This window comes from Ananas comosus, linkage group 8 (assembly GCF_001540865.1).
Source record: "Ananas comosus cultivar F153 linkage group 8, ASM154086v1, whole genome shotgun sequence".
Classification (NCBI taxonomy): Eukaryota; Viridiplantae; Streptophyta; class Magnoliopsida; order Poales; family Bromeliaceae; genus Ananas; species Ananas comosus.
In genome coordinates, this window is record NC_033628.1 from 10112201 (window position 1) to 10128424 (window position 16224).

The 16224-nt window shown below is 37.3% G+C and overlaps 2 protein-coding genes across 3 annotated transcripts; both read right to left on the reverse strand.

The window, feature by feature from the left end:
* LOC109714289 lies at positions 202–1861 on the reverse strand. Of its 2 annotated transcripts, none has more exons than XM_020238858.1 (2): positions 940–1861; positions 202–588 (listed from the first exon to the last, which is right to left on the reverse strand). In XM_020238858.1, exons 1-2 carry the CDS (start codon positions 1843–1845, stop codon positions 439–441), a joined length of 1056 nt encoding a protein of 351 aa, XP_020094447.1. In that variant the 5' UTR covers positions 1846–1861; the 3' UTR covers positions 202–438. The 2 variants fall into 2 exon arrangements, with proteins under 2 accessions (XP_020094447.1, XP_020094446.1); XM_020238857.1 differs by having other exon boundaries at positions 202–591.
* On the reverse strand, positions 2076–5356 carry LOC109714452 (probable LRR receptor-like serine/threonine-protein kinase At1g12460). Its single transcript, XM_020239090.1, has 2 exons — positions 3739–5356; positions 2076–3638 (listed from the first exon to the last, which is right to left on the reverse strand). The coding sequence occupies exons 1-2, from the start codon at positions 4881–4883 to the stop codon at positions 2249–2251; spliced, it is 2535 nt and encodes an 844-aa protein (XP_020094679.1). The 5' UTR covers positions 4884–5356; the 3' UTR covers positions 2076–2248.

A 16224-nucleotide genomic window follows, 5' to 3' on the forward strand; every position in this document is an offset into this window, starting at 1 on the left:
CTTTCATCGTCTTTAAATGGGGCTTCTGTTAAATTGAAGTCAAGATAAGCATGTCTATTCTAATGTGATGTGCTTTTCACTTTATTATGTGTGATTTATATATAGTGAAATCAGAGTAAGGAAGCGGTTGTACTACGATTCTCATTTGTATGAAGGGGAAAGATTGCTCCAAGTTAAGGTATTGTATAAGATGATTAATTAATGTGGCTAAGATTAATTTCAACTCCTGGATGCATAGTAGAGTGCCTGAATGGCTTTCACTATGCTTTGTAAACAAGCAGATTACAAGAGCTGCCAATGTATTACATAGCCTATTGAAAAGTATGTTGCTCATTTTTTGTTTTCTGAGTATTGCTATATTGGTACAATATAACATGGGGGTAATAGTGCTCAATCTGCAATCCTTTACCAAGGAGCCATCATTTTGCTTACAGACTATCAAACAGAAAAGCAACTTGTAGTATGACTGTCATCCTTTTTCGTACTCATCTGCTCGCATGAGTCTCCGATAAATTTGGAGTTTATGTTACCATTGGTCCTGTGGCGGCTGAAGGGGAAGCATGTGACAAGACCCTCTCTTATGAATTCCTGCTAGTATAGTAAATGAGCATAATCTCAATGCAACAGCAATATATGACAGGAAGTATCTCATCTTTGCAGAAATGATTATAGCCGTAATGGAGGCACAGGATCTTGAGTTGCTACAGGACTTATAATTTTGGTATGAATTACTGATTGGATCGTTGAAGTCTCTTGATTCTCCTAATAGAACAAGTTATCATTTTGTTCATCATGGTTATAGCTTAGTGTATGCAGAGCTATGAGTATTTTGAGTTGAAAACTTGTGGACTTAAAGTATTCATCCATTCGATCGCTCATTTACAATCAGATTTCTGTGTTGTTCAGTGAGAATTAAAGAAAGTAGGTTCAGATATGTACCGCAGAGAGGCTTTTCTTCTTGACAACAAGTGGCTTCCTTTTGTAGCTCAGTTTGCGGCTAAGCATTATGAGTTCTCCAAGAGTCAGGGTCCTCCTCGCCAAAGGCCTCGGATTGTCATCACAAGTGTTCTTACAGAAATCAGCAGCAGCTCCATCTTGCCTGCGAACCTTGTTAAGAAAACCTTCTTCTGGAAGGGAAACAGGGAAAACGAAATCCAGAACCAAAGCATCTGTGCCGCCATTCTGTGCTGCTGAGCTGGTCGAGCTGCTGCTGTAGGCATCAGTCTCCGACATGGAGTGCCAGTTCTCGTGCCAGCTCGAGCCACCTTGGCACAGACTTTCCTGAAAAGTGAAACCACTAGCAGCAACAATTGAAAGTGAATTGTTAAGGACAGGATCAGCTCTGGGTGCTTGGTTATTATTGACTTCAAAAGCAAAACCCTCAAGATCAAACCCTGGAGAATAATCCCTGTCCTCGGCATTAAAAGCACCGAACTCCGGATCAAACCTTTCTTCATCCACAAAAGGGTTCAGAGAGTGAGTGGATGGAGAGAGATCACCGAAAATTGCCGGGAAATTCTGAGGCAACTGGGCGAGCGGTTTCCCAGGTTCTTCCTCCCATTGGAAGGGTACACTCACAACAAGTTTCGCTGGAGATGGAAATGAGATCAAGGAGGTAGGATTGGAAATCCACTCCCTTTTGGGTGTGCCAGGTTTCAGCTCCCACAGAAATGGAACTGAAATCTGCTGCTTCACCCTTTGCCTTGGATTAAATTCCAGAAGTTCTGTCTCTTCAGCCATCTCCAATGTAGGTTGGCTTAAGATAGGTTTGTAGTTCACACCATAGAATGTGGTATTTGTAGGAGAGCCGCTGAGGTTTAGATAAAGCTGCTCCTTGGTCAACATTGCTATGGTTGAACTATTCCCCTTTGGGAGAAACAAAAAGCTTCAAAAAGCTTCCTTTACCCACTCCTCTTATGGACTCTTTGATACATAATTAGTTCCTTAAACAATAGAAATGTTTTATAAATAGATTTGGGGACTCTTTGATACATAATTAGTTCCTTAAACAATAGAAATGTTTTATAAATAGATTTGGCTACCATCACTTGCTAAAAAAAACAAAAAGAAGGAAATGCTGCTACCAACAAAATAACATTTTATTGCAAAACAAATTTGAGGTTCCATGTAACAAATGCAACAACAATGGTGACAAAGTAAAGAATGAAAAGAAAGAATGTGATGTAATTAATCATTGTGCCACCAAAAGCAATCATCCTTGCGCGACGAATATTTACCGCGAGAGGCATCACGAATTGTTCCTAACCGACTCCAAAAACTGCACCACCTCCGCCATGCTCGGCCGCCTCGTCGGGGCCTCGGAAGTGCATATCAACCCTATTTTCAGCACCTGAATCAATTCGCTCTCTACAAAATCACTCAAATTCCCGTCAAAGCAATCGGACGGGGTACCGTCCTCTAACACCTCCCTCACATAGTCGCGCAGCACCACCACCTTCGCCGCCCCCGGGCTATCCACCGGCTTCCGCCCCGTCACAATCTCCAGCAAAACTACCCCGAAGCTGTACACGTCACACTTATCACTATACCGCAAGCTCTGAGAGGCTAACTCGGGTGCTACGTACCCAACTGCTGTATGAAACTTTGTCAGTTGAAGGCTACCGAGAATCGGTAACAGCTTGCCCAACCCATAATCCGATAACTTAGCTTCGTACTTTTCATCTAACAATATGTTAGTAGACTTAATGTTAAGATGCAGGATTTGGGGTTTGCAATCATGGTGGAGATATGCGAGGGCTCGAGCCGTTCCAAGAGCTATTCTAAACCGTCGCGACCAGAGGAGCTCGCTTCTGCCTCTGCCGCTACTGCTGCTAGGATAGGGGAAGTGATTCCCATGCAGATGATCATAGAGATTCCCATTAGGGATGAATTCGGAGAGAATCAACTGCATTGTGGATGACCAGTAGTAGCCCTGGAAAGCAACCAGATTTGGGTGGCTAAGACTGCCGAGCTGGCCCATCTCCTGCTCGAACTCATCCTGGTTCCGGATCCTCCCTAGGGTTTCGAGCCTCTTCACGGCGATCGTTACCCCGCCCTCGAAGCTGGCCTTGTACACCGTGCCTATCGATCCGCCGCCTATAATGCAGTCCTTATCGAGAAGCGCCTTTGTGCCCGTTTCCCAGTCTTCGTACTTCGAAGGTAGGCTCTTGCTGAAGAGGACCAACTTCCCGATGATCACATTCGATCCAGTAGAGAGAGGCGGCGTGCTCTCGGACACCAAGACCTCCTCTTGCCGCCCTCTCCTTCGATACGCCCCGATGTTCATGATTGTGACGATACAAACCCCGACGAAAATAATGGCCGCGGCAACAATGACGACTATGGCGGAAACACTCAGTGATCTTGCTCTCCGTGGGCCGCCGCAGATGTTGTTCAGCGGAGGGCCGCATAGCTTCGGATTGTGCATGAATGCTGAGAAGCCGAATCTTTGAAGGTAAGAAGGGATAGTGCCGGAGAGATCGTTGTAGGAGAGATTGAAGTAGGTTAGTTTTGTCAGGTTTTCTAGGCGCGGGATGGCGCCCGTGAGTGAATTCTCCGACAGATCGAGGAATTCGATGTTGGTGAGGTTGTCGAGGGCGCCGGGGATTCCTCCCTGCAAGCGGTTCCCGGACAGATCCCTGCATCGGCAGAAACACTAAAACATTTCATTCGATTCGCGAAAGCAAACGATATTCGGGAGAAGGGTCTACGGACCGAGAGGCTGCGATTTCTACTTACAGCTGGAGAAGAAAGAGGCATTGGCCCAGGGAAGCCGGGATCTCGTCGGAGAGTTGAAGGTTTTCGAGATCGAGCACGCAGAGCAGCTCGATCCCGCCGAGCTCCGGCGGGATGGGGCCGCTTATGGCGGCATTGTTCCCCAGCCTGAGAACTGAGAGCAATTTTAGTGTCCCAAACTCGGCTGGGATGGTTCCGGAGAGATTGTTAGATCCCAAATCCAAGTACTCCAGTGCCTGGCAATTGACAACGCTTGTGGGGATTCCGCCACTGAGAGCATTACCGGAGACGTCGAAATAGCCCAACCTCCTCCCGCAGGATGCGATCTTCGGAATCTCTCCGACGAAGCCGTTCGCAGATGCATTGAAGTAGGTGATGTTCACGAGGCCGAGGATGCCGAAGGGGATCGATCCGGAGAACGAATTGCTCCCGATATCGAACAGGCTCAAGCTCCGACACTGAGATATCTTATCGGCGACGGTGCCGGAGAGGGAATTGCTGCGGAGGGAGACGTAGTTGTTGAAGGAGAAGTCGAATCCGACGAGCTTGGAGCAGTTGCCGATGGATCCGGGGACGGGGCCGGAGAGGGCGTTGTGGGAGAGGGAGACGTAGCGGGTCTTGATGCAGCTGCGGAAGAGCTCGTCGGGGATCTCGCCGGAGAAGGCGTTGTAGGAGAGGTCGAGGAGGCGGAGCCCCGGGAAGGAGCCGAGGAAGGAGGGGACAGCGCCGGAGAGGGCGTTGCGGCTGAGGTTGAGCTTGTGGAGGGTGGGGGCGAGCGCGGCGAACTGCGGCGGGATCTCGCCGGAGAAGCGGTTGCCGAAGAGGGAGAGGATCTGGAGCGAGGGGAGCCGGGAGAGCGACGCGGCTAGGGTTCCGGCGAGGTCGGCCCCGTGGACGAGCACCTTCACGACGGCCCCGGAGGGGTCGCAGCTCACCCCGGCGAAGTCCCGGCACGGGTCCCCCCCGGCGCTCCACGTCGCGAGCGCCCCGCGCGGGTCGGAGCTCACGTTCCCCTTGAACTCCAGCAGTATCTCCTTCTCCGCCGCCGTCGCCGCCGCGGCCACCTCCGCCGCGAGCACGACGGCGACGACGGCGACGACGACGACGACGACGAAGTGGAAGAGACGGTCACGGCGCCGGAGCCTCATTCCCGCCGTCCGTTACCGCCACCGTTAGCGACGGCGTGGGGTGCGGTCACCGCCCGGGTAAGCATCTCCCACCAGTGTTAGTAGAGCGATCCTACGCTTTCTAGTACTAGGCGCAGTAGCAATAAATAAAAAGTATAGCAGTAGGTGAGAGGTATAGTTAAGTGGTATTAAATGGGAAGTGGAGGAGGGGACTCCTCCGGTGAGGTTAATAAATAGTGGGGAAGCACGTGTGTGTGTTCTTTTTCATGCGTTAGAGAGAGTTAGAAATTGGATTGGTGGATGGAGGAGGAGGTGACTGTACTCGCCGTTGTTGTTGGGGGTGGATTCAATGGTCTCGCCTACCACACCACCACCACCATTACACCATTACCATCATCAAAAAGATGGTGATGATTGAGCTGCAAAAGAGTTTAGCATTTGTACTGCTACCAATAGTAGTAACCTTTCCTGCGAGAGTGGAAGTTAATGCGAGGCCACAAAAGAGAGTTATGTGGGTGACAGGGTGAAGTTATGAGATTGGCTTTTTTTTTTTTTTTTTTCTTTTTTTAAGAGAAAACTTCCAAATATTATTCCTGCAATTTCATTTTTTTTAAATTTTAGTACTATATGTTTTAAAGTCTATTAATTTAGTATTCTACAATTTTATTTTTCTCTTTTTATTATCTACTCCACTAAATTTTTTTCGTTAAATCAGCTATAAAGTTAAAACTAAAATATACTAAAGTGAATATTCAATAAATATAGATGAAATATCAGAAATTTTTTATATATAATTTAATAAAATGTTAACGAAAGAACTGACAAAAAAAAAAAAAAAATCACGGAGTACTAAATTAATACATTTTAAATCACAGAATATTAAAATGAAAAAATCCGAAACCATTGGGTGGTATTTGAAATCTACCCTTATTCCTACCTTTTGTTCATGGGAAGTAGTAGAAGACTTTTTGAGGTTTGGTAAGATTGTTGGTGATGTGCTGATGGAACGGATTAGATAGAAAGTTAAGTGAAACAACCTGAAAAACACTAGGAACATGAATTGTGCTGCTTTTCAAATATTTCTTTTTAGAATAATTGTATAGGATTCCATGTAAAGGTAAAGTAATAAACATATACTTATGAAACTTGAGTTATCAGATTTATTTTTTAAAAAAAATTTTCGTCTATTAATGTATTCTTTTGTTGATAAAATTTAGATAGTTATGAGTTAAAAAAACTAACTACAATTAGCTCACGGCCAAAATAACCTTTTTATCCCTAATATGTATAATTTGTATTATAATATTAAGTTCCGTCATTTTTCTCATTTTGCTCACACTCTGTAGCCATGGTGAAGACAAGACTTACAGCGGTCGCTATGTCGAAGGTGAGACTCCCTCTGTCGCAGAAAAAAATGAAGTACACCGCACGTGCCGTGGCGAAGGCGAGAAAAGAGAGAGAGAGAAAGAAGATAATTTTTTATAGAGACAAATTTGTAAGGACAAAATAATCAATTTATGTACCCACCGTTAAATACTAACGGTGAATCAAACGGTAGGGATATATATGAATGAATCAAAATTTTAGGAAGAATATATTTACAAACCAAAGAATTTTTGAAGGAATCAATCAAATAACTTAAGTTTCATAGAGAAATATATATTTGTTATTCCATATCTTTGCATAAACCCGTATGAAATTAACCTTTTTTTTATAAGAATATAGAAAACTTCTCTGAATTATTGGAATTTGGCTATCCAACTTTTTAGAATTTTGATTTTATTATTTAACTTTTTTAATTTGTTTGATTAGAGTTGGTCAATGATATTTTGATTTTAAAATTTAATTGCGTCGTTTATCTTTATAGATTTAATTAGTATATTTTATATAATTCTCGCAATTACAAGTCATTAAAGTAAGTAATTAAATTAAATTTTAAAGTCAAAGTGTCATTGCCTAACTCAAAATAAATAAAATAAAAAATTGGATAATAAAATTAAAATTTTGAAAGATTGGATAGCCAAATTCAAAATTCATACATACTTAACTTATCTTTTTTTAAGAAAAAAACTTTCTGTAAATCTAAAATTCGAGTGTAATTATTACATTCTATCCACCCAAGAGTTGAAATAATCCTTCTAAATTTTAAGTTAAAAAATTTAAAATTGTGATAAAATTAGTGTGATAAAATTGATTCTGAGATGGATAAGATATAAAATTTATACATATTTTCTGGTACGCTGGTAGCATTGTTTTATTTTTAATGAGTACTCATTCATAAACACCAAAAAATATTTTTAAATAAATATTGATAATGGATCAATTTAGAATATGTAATAGTTGGTTACACAAAAACTAAAATGCACATTGTATGATATATGTGGCTCTATTCATCAAAAAGATGGATCTCTATGATTGAGCAAGTGGTGCAGATGGACCTAGCTTCTTGACAGACTATCAGAGCTGTGCAGAAGTTTTTTTTACACGCTAAAATTGTCCAAATTTACACCCCAATAATAATAGATTAGTCATGTAGTTTAGTCTTTTAAGATTAATATTTTATCATTGTTATATTAAAAATTAAAAGATAAACTTCTGATACCTTTCTCGTAATTTATCTTTTTTACTCTTCAATATTATGTGGTTTTAAACGTATCACTTAAGTACCATATTTTTTTTAAAAAAAATTTCGTTAACACGGCACTATCTCCTCCACTAAAACCGTTATGAGTTTGCGCACGTGCATTGGAGATATCCCACAAAAATTGATAAAAAAGACATAAAAAATCGATAAAAAAAGGTATGAGGCCCCTTAAAGCTTAATTCTAATTATTTTTTGAGAATTCCTGACTAAGAAGCAACGGTGTGCAGCACATGACAGTTTTAACGGAGAAGATAATAAAACTACTAATAAAATTAAGTAATATAGTTAAAACTATAAGGTACTAAAATAAAAAAATAATAAACTACGGAGGGTATCTAAATTTTTTCCAAAATTAAATCAACAACTAATTACAACAGATATAAAACCTCTAAGTTGATCTTGTTCAAATGCATGAACATCTTATTCAGTAATATTCATCAATTTGATTAAAAGTATATAGTATTTAATAAATAACAAGCGTAATCAAATGTTTAGAATGATATCATATTTCTGCCTCCAAATTATTTTTTAGAATAGGATAAAGCATCTTGTAAGTAAAACATAGATAAAATATAGGAAAAATTTAAAAAAACCCCCCGTGGTTTCGTAGTTTCTCATTTTGCCCCCTTGTGGTTTAAAATGTATCAATTAGCCCCCCTATGGTTTCTTTTTTCTCTTTTTCTTATCATTTTTATTATCTTTTTTTTCTTAAATCAGTGATAAAGTTAAAATTAAAGGGTACTAAAGTGCATATTTGATAAATCTAGATGTGTATCTAAAGTTTTTTGTAGATAATTTAATGAAACATTAACAAAAAAGCTATCAAAAAGATAAAAACGAAACCACAAGAAGGCAAATTGATACATTTTAAATCACAAGAGGGTAAAGTGAGAAACTACGAAACCACAGGGGGGTTTTTTGAAGTTTTTCCTAAAATATATAGAACTTACGTGAACTATGGGTTATTTTACTTTAGCTATCCAAACTTTCAAAATTTTAATTTTACTATAAAATTTTTCAATCTGTTTGATTTACGTCAGTGGATGACATTTCAAAATTTAAATGTGTCATTTATCTTTACAATTTTAGTTAGTATATTTCATGCATTTTTCATAACTATAAATTTGTTAAACTAATTAATTAACTTTTAAAGTTTGAAGTGAGAGTGTCGTTAATTAACTCGTATGAAATAAATTGAATGACTGGATACTTAAATCAAAATTTCAAAAGGTTTATTAGTGATCAAATTAAAATAATCTATAGTTCAGATAAATTTTATATATTTTTATCTAAATATATATTGTATTACTAAATTATAGGTGCCAAAATATTTTAAAAAATAAAATATAAACTTCTAACTTTGAATTACATAAAAAAAAAAAGTATGTATGTATGTATTAAATAAAGGGAAAACTTCAAAAACCTCCCATGTGGTTTCGTAGTTTCTCACTTTGCCCCCCTGTGGTTTAAAGTGTATCAATTTGCCCCAATGTGGTTTCGTTTTTATCTTTTCGATAGTTTTTTCGTTAATATTTTATTAAATTATATATAAAAAACTTCATATACTCATCTAGATTTATCAAATATTCACTTTAATACCCTTTAATTTTAACTTTATCATTAATTTAAAAAACAAAAATAATGAAATTGATAAAAAAAAAAGAGAAAAAAAAATCACAAGGAGATAAATTGATACATTTTAAACCACAGGAGGGCAAAGTCAAAAACTACGAAACTATTGGGAGGATTTTTGAAGCTTTCCGTTAAATAAATTAATATTAGATATTTTATTTTGAAATCTACGCATGGCGTAAGAGGACGTGTTGCGTAGTATTATAGTGCGTTGAAATAAAATCTAGTAAAATCTACAATAGAAGAAAGTAAAATAAAAGCAGCGAGTGGTGGGTTGCAAAGTTGGACAGAAAAGCACTATTCTTCGGTACGGCAGATCCAGCCGGCAGCGCGGAGAATCTCGGACCCGCCTCCGCCGGCCGAATCTCAAACTGCTGGCTATTTCGCGGTGTCTGCTGTCCGCTCCAAAGAGCAAGAGGAGGCTCCTCAAGTTTTGTTTTAGTGCATGCAGGCATTAATAAAGGAAGTCTGACCACACCACTCTCTGCTTACGTTTTCTCCGGGGAAGAACAGGAAACAGCTGACTGGCCCCTTTTTATAATTATTATTATTATTATTATTATTTCTACCTTCTTTTTAATGTTTTGTTTGAGCTAAAAAATTCCAAAGATACTAATCAATATTTTAAAAATTGAATCGAATAACAACACAAAAATATTACTCGTTTAAGGATTACTGGTTCAACTGGAGGGTTGACTGCTTATTGAGGCCAGTGACGTTAGCATATCATAATAAATATCTAAATTATTATTTTTAATTTAATTATAAAAAATATTGGCAAATTACTATTCTAGTATCGTATTTAATTATAAACTACTAATTAGTTATCAGACTAAATTAAGTAGATATAAGTTTTTCAGGTTTTACTTTATGTAAGACTAATATATGCTAATAGAAAAATAAAATTAGCAAAGTTAATTATAAACAGTTGAATTTTAATATGACTTGATCAAAAAAAATCTGACTAATTTTATACTGAATATATTTCTATGGTGATAGTCGTCACCATAATTATATAATATTAAAAAAATATTAATATTTTTAAATTATTTAAATATTTTAAATTACTAAAGTGGATGTTTTTGGAAAGGCAATTCTACATGGACCTTAGTGTGGGGTGATTGAAAGGATAGTTCTTGACCTTGTCAATGATGGAAGGAACATTAGTTGGATGAGAAGATTGTGATCTTTTTAGGCATCACAGAAGAGCCCCAAATGGTGGTTAACTAATCAATTATCAAACAAGCTGGATACCAAGTCTCTGAACATTGAAGACAAAAAACATTTTTATTTTGGGTTGAGTATCTAACTACTATGATTATATTTTGCCATGAATCTTTCAAAAATTGTCATATTGTAGTTAAACTTCTCTATATGTTATTGATCATATCTAATGCAGTTGGATAAGTGTTGAATGGCCAGTAACGATGTCCTAAGATCAAAATTTTCATACTTTTTAATTTCAATTGATTTAGTGAAAACTTCCATTAAAATGTCTATTAATTATGTATACATAAAAGGATTACCCTGCAGCTCTAACTCTTTTTTTTTTGTTAACAAAAAAAGGGACTCCAAAAATTAGCTAGTTATTTCATCAATTAGACACGTTTTGACTGCCGGTCAAATATTGATTAACTATCAATAGAAAAAATTTGACTCGCTGATAAAAATCCAGTTTTTATCCATTTAGAAAGACAGAGGTCTTCGTTCTATCAAATTATTTTTGATGATAGGAATTGCGAATTGAGGATGAGCACCGTCAAAATTAATCTAGATTTGAAGTATTATAAAATTAAATTTTATAATTTTAAAAAAGTATTATGAAATTAAAGTATATAATTTTTATTTTTTTTATTTTTTAGTTATTGATTAAAATGCCATAAAAATCGATAATTTTTTAAGGTCTATATAAATCGTTTGTTCGTTTAATGATGAAGAAAAATATAAATCACTTAAAATTTTGACATAAAATTTTTTCTTATTTTTAGATATTGTTTGAAAACTCGGATCTTTAATTTAGAAAGTCTAACCTTCAATTTCACAAGATTATTCATTTCGACTGATTATTTTTTATTTCTTTGATAGACTTAGCAAAACCCGGTTTCATATTAAATTTTAATGGTGCTGATTATTAATTTAAAGTAGCGATTATGAAAATCACCTGATAAGGGAAAGATCTTTGTCTTCTTTAAGAGGATAATATTAGAACTCTTTTAATAATATTAACTCATCAGCTATATTTTGAGATATAAAGGTATGATAGCGTTACTCATAAAAAAATAAAAAGAATAAATTGCAAGTTTGCTACAACTTTAAGATTTGTTGCAATCAAGTTTTATAATCTAATTTAGTTGACTAAACATTGATGTTTCATTAGCAATCGGTGATGTTCCAAAAATTAAAAAGTCACATTATGTTTACACCAACAGCGTGTCAATATTCAATCAACTAAATTAGATTGTGTAACTTTATTGCAACAATTTTATACGTAAAATTCAAAAATTATAACAAATTAAAGTTTAAATAATAAAAAATCACTCGCCTTATAATTTGAGAACCATGCATAGAATTTACTCGAAAAATAATAATAATAATAATAATAATTGTTATTTGGAATTGGTTGGACCTTTATTTACATGTGCATTAACCATGACACATACCATCACTCCCCTCTTGATTTTTTTTACTATAATAAAAAATTGTGGTTGATAAAGTGGATACTTTAACAGCGCAGAAGCCATAACAAACCCAGAGGTTGAAAAGGAAAAAATGCCTACCTTTTTTAGGACATATGATTAACGAGGACCAATTTATTATTACTTCGTGGTTCCGGTTCAATGAGTGGTCCCATTACACTTTGGCACTGGTCCCATCAAATACCAAATTACATAGTCTAAGTTATAAAAAAAAAAAATCTTACACTTTAGCATTACAAATCATTATATTAATTATTTCTTCATACTTATTATTATTTTAAATAATTTCAACTATTTAGAATGATTGCTGAATACCACTATAAAATTTTATATAAACACATTTGCAGATGAAGTCACCTATAAGAAATATAGTAGGATAATAAAGTCTCGATTCTGATAGTTTTTCATAAAAGAATAAACCTTTTATCTAAACTTTTTCTCAATTTTTTGAGTTATAATTTTAATGGATGTTGAAGTACCAATTCATTGTACTGAAGTTCTACAATCAATTAATTTTTTAAAATTTCTAAATCTATTTGAGATGGTGACAAGGAATTGATGTAATTTTCTATACAGAGGATAATTAAGATAGAATAAAGTGCAAAGAAACTTCTTATAATTTTGCCTAAATTAAAGATATAATTTTCTAAATATTTCTGAGGCCTCGTAATTTCATCAAAGTTTAAAATATCACTAATGCTCTCGTAAAAATCATAAATATTCTCAAATATCTATTAGCGAAAAAAAAAAAAAGTTGTCCAACGTTGATGAATTATATTTAAATTTTTTTTATCTCTCAACAAACAAAAAAATTTCAAGGAGTAAGCTTAAAAATACCCCTGAATTGAATATTTTCATCAACAGTTAAAAAAGGAAATTAAAAAACATAAGAGTTAGTGCTTTTTGGCACGAGGAGATCCCATTCTTCTATGTCTTCGTTCTCACGGCATATGTGTAGGACCATAGTGTGCACAAAAGTGAGGGGAAGAGGGGTTTACTCTCATAATTCCATACTTTGCTTTATAGACAAACAATTTTGCTTTTATTTATAGTTTTTTACATAAAATTTCTGGTTTTGCAATTGCATTACCCATTTGAGGTAAGGTACCTAAATGTAACTATTGTTGGCTTAAATAGGACAATATCCTATCCTGTGGCAAAAGACCATATTCGGCTGAGTCATATTTGAAATAGCGTGAGACTGGATGAGCCGAGTCATGTTCGAAGTTGCGTGAGGCTGATTGGGCCAAGTCACAATCGAGATTTATGGGCGTTGTATCTGTACGTGTAGTATCCTTTCTTTATATATATATATATGTATATATTAGTACCTAGACTAAGTGTGCATGGCTATGGATGCCACGTGCACTCCCCCATGCATGCTTATCTGGTTGAGGGTGGCTTTAATTAAGTTAGTTTTTGCTTTCTCTCTTTAGTGTGAAGTAGAGAACCACACGAGGTGGAGCTTGGGGGAGTAGCCGTGGGGCTCGGATTCAACGTCGACATCGCGCCGCGGAGCCGTTCGAGGATACGGTTGCAGTCGTAGCATCGCGAGGAGTCCGGGCGAGGGCGTGGTTTCGCCGTTCTCGACGTCGCCCCGCGTTGGATTTAGCATACGAGGTGGGTTTATCATCGGAATCCTACTCCTATAATATTGTTCATCGACATGTATCGTTAATATTACAAGTTGTTATTGTTTGTTTAGCTCAAATTCATAAGTAGGTATGTTTTAGACATATAAACTGAATTGGGAGCATGTTATTAGTTGTTATTAATCATACATGTGGGACTTGGATAAAACATAGGAGAAAATCGGCGTTCGGAATCTGGCATATGTTGAATTACTTGATTTAGCCTTAGGGGCCGTTGTATTTTTATACAGTTATTGTATTCGGGTTGTGAGTACCCCAGGTAGTTTAGAAGACATTTACGCTCGTGCTGAGATGCCGAGCTTATTTTTCAGCAGAGTTTAGGCTGTTTCGGGTCGTTGGGTGCCGTTCGGGTTAGCGGTGGACCCAGATTCTTGTTTTGGTCACAGATTGTGCCGAGGGCACGTGGGTTTGGTTTGTAGACCTGTTTTGACCATGTTTACTTGATTTTGGCTAGTTGGAGCCTGATTGAGCTCGACAGAGATACGCTGCATACTCGGTTGGGTAGCGCCCACGAGTGCCACTCCGGAGTCAGGCTTTGTGCTTTCGCGTTTGTGTCGCTCATGCCAGTTGGACCTGCTCTCCACGGACCAGTTAGTGTGGATAGAGCTTGACAGTCACAACGGGGCAGGGACGGGTGTATTCACAGTCCCGGGGACGGGTATGCTTACAGTCCCGATTAGATTGGGTCAGGTTGGACATTTCCTACAGTTGGTTAGTGTAGAGCATGATAGTGTAGTATTTGATAGCGGTAGACTTTATTCCTGCATTTCACTACTATTCTTGCTCCCTTCTGTAGACTTAGTGGGTAGACCGATGTTGTTTTGGGCGGTACCCACTGAGGACTACTTGTTTTTACAGTAGTTCTCACGCCCAGTTGTTACCTATGTTTTTGCAGAGCCACAGGTTCCGGCTGCTGCACCGTCCGCGGATCAGGATCGAGGCAAGGGCGTTGCGAGTTAGAGCCCTATCCGACGTGCTGAGCTAGAGATGCTCCTACTGCAGGTAGATGTTTTGTTTCGAGTTTATGTACATAGTGGACTTAACTCGCCAGTGCGAGTAGCTTTGTATTTTGGATCTGGACTATGTATATGAAACTCAGTTTGTTTAGCTTCTGTTCTCTCCAGCAGCTCTCTACTACTGTTCGTGGTAGTGTTTGATTTTCTGGTACAGCTATCGCTTCGTATACAGGGAAAATTCCTTTGTATACGGCGGATTTGTCGGCGCGCCCGGGGAAAGTGTAATCCGGGGCGTGACAGTACGCTTTGGTGAATTGATTATATATTTCTAACAGCTCGAGCTTTTGGGATTAATAGTTAACGCCAACGATCCGACAAGTGGTATTAGAGTCAGAGGTCACTGGTTCGATTCCCGCATGCTGCAAATATGTTCAGGTGTTGGAGGGGAGATTGTTAGCTTAAATGAGTAAATGAGTCAACATCATGCCCTGTGGCGGGAGACCATGTTGGGCCGAGTCATATTCGAAATGGCGTGGGGCTGGGTGGGCCGAGTCATGTTCAACGGCGCTGTATCTATACGCTAAAGTTTTAGACTTTAACATGACACAGGGCGGGAGACCATGTTGGGCGGAGTCATATTCGAAATGGCGTGAAGTTGGGTGGGCCGAGTCATGTTCCACGGCGCTGTACCTGTATGCTAAAGTTTTAGACTTTAACATGACACAGGGCGGGAGACCATATTGGGCCGAGTCATATTCGAAATGGCGTGAGGCTGGATGGGCCGAGTCACATTCGACGATGCTGTATCTGTACGCTAAAGTTTTAGACTTTAACATGACGGTGCTGTATCTGTACGCTAAAATTTTAGACTTTAATTTTACCCTAATATGGAGTTTCACGTAACACAGTTATATGTAAAATTCATGATATGTAGAAAACTAACACGGTACCTGCACTAGAAGTAACATATAAATATTTTAATTAAGTTCTCCTTTTAATTACACTTGTAACTTTCGAATTCTAGGCGAACTGCGATTGGTTAGGCCAGTTACTCAAAAGTTTGGTGGTGTATATGATACATAAAACAATGGTATTAGTACTTATTTGAAATTTCCTGATAATTTCACTGCAGAGAGATTAATCCAAGTACCTAACACCAGGCTCGTTATTTAAAGCTAGGCTCGGTTTTTTTGTACATGAATATGCATCCATCATGAAATCAACACTTGATTTTTTTTCCGTATACCACCATCACGTTCACAGTTGACTCACATGACTTTGCTTTGAAGTAAGCAATGCTTGTCTTAATAAAGGACATTAATGTTCACTCACCACAGTTCATAGGATCCAGTTTAAGGTTAACTTCATAGAAAAATACTTTGTTATATAAATTCTATAATTTTATAGGAGTTTTACTGAGCTATTAACAGTAGTAAATGGCAGGATTTACTACATATTTGCTTTTGACAACTCTATATATCGTTGAAATATAATCTAAATTTTATATTTTTTCAATGTTCTTTTTTTGTGCATCTAATGCATATAAAAATGGAGGCCTCAAAATATATATATATATATATATATATATATATATGTCCTTCAAAAATTGACGATATGAATTTTGTATTCAATATCTAGTTTAAAATTTTAATTTTAAATAGTTTAAAAAATGTTCTAATAAAAATTTAATTGATTTTGACTATTTTGTATCTTTAAATGAGCAAAAGCATAGTATTGGCCTTGAAAATTATGAATTGCATGACTTTTTTATCGTTCGATTAA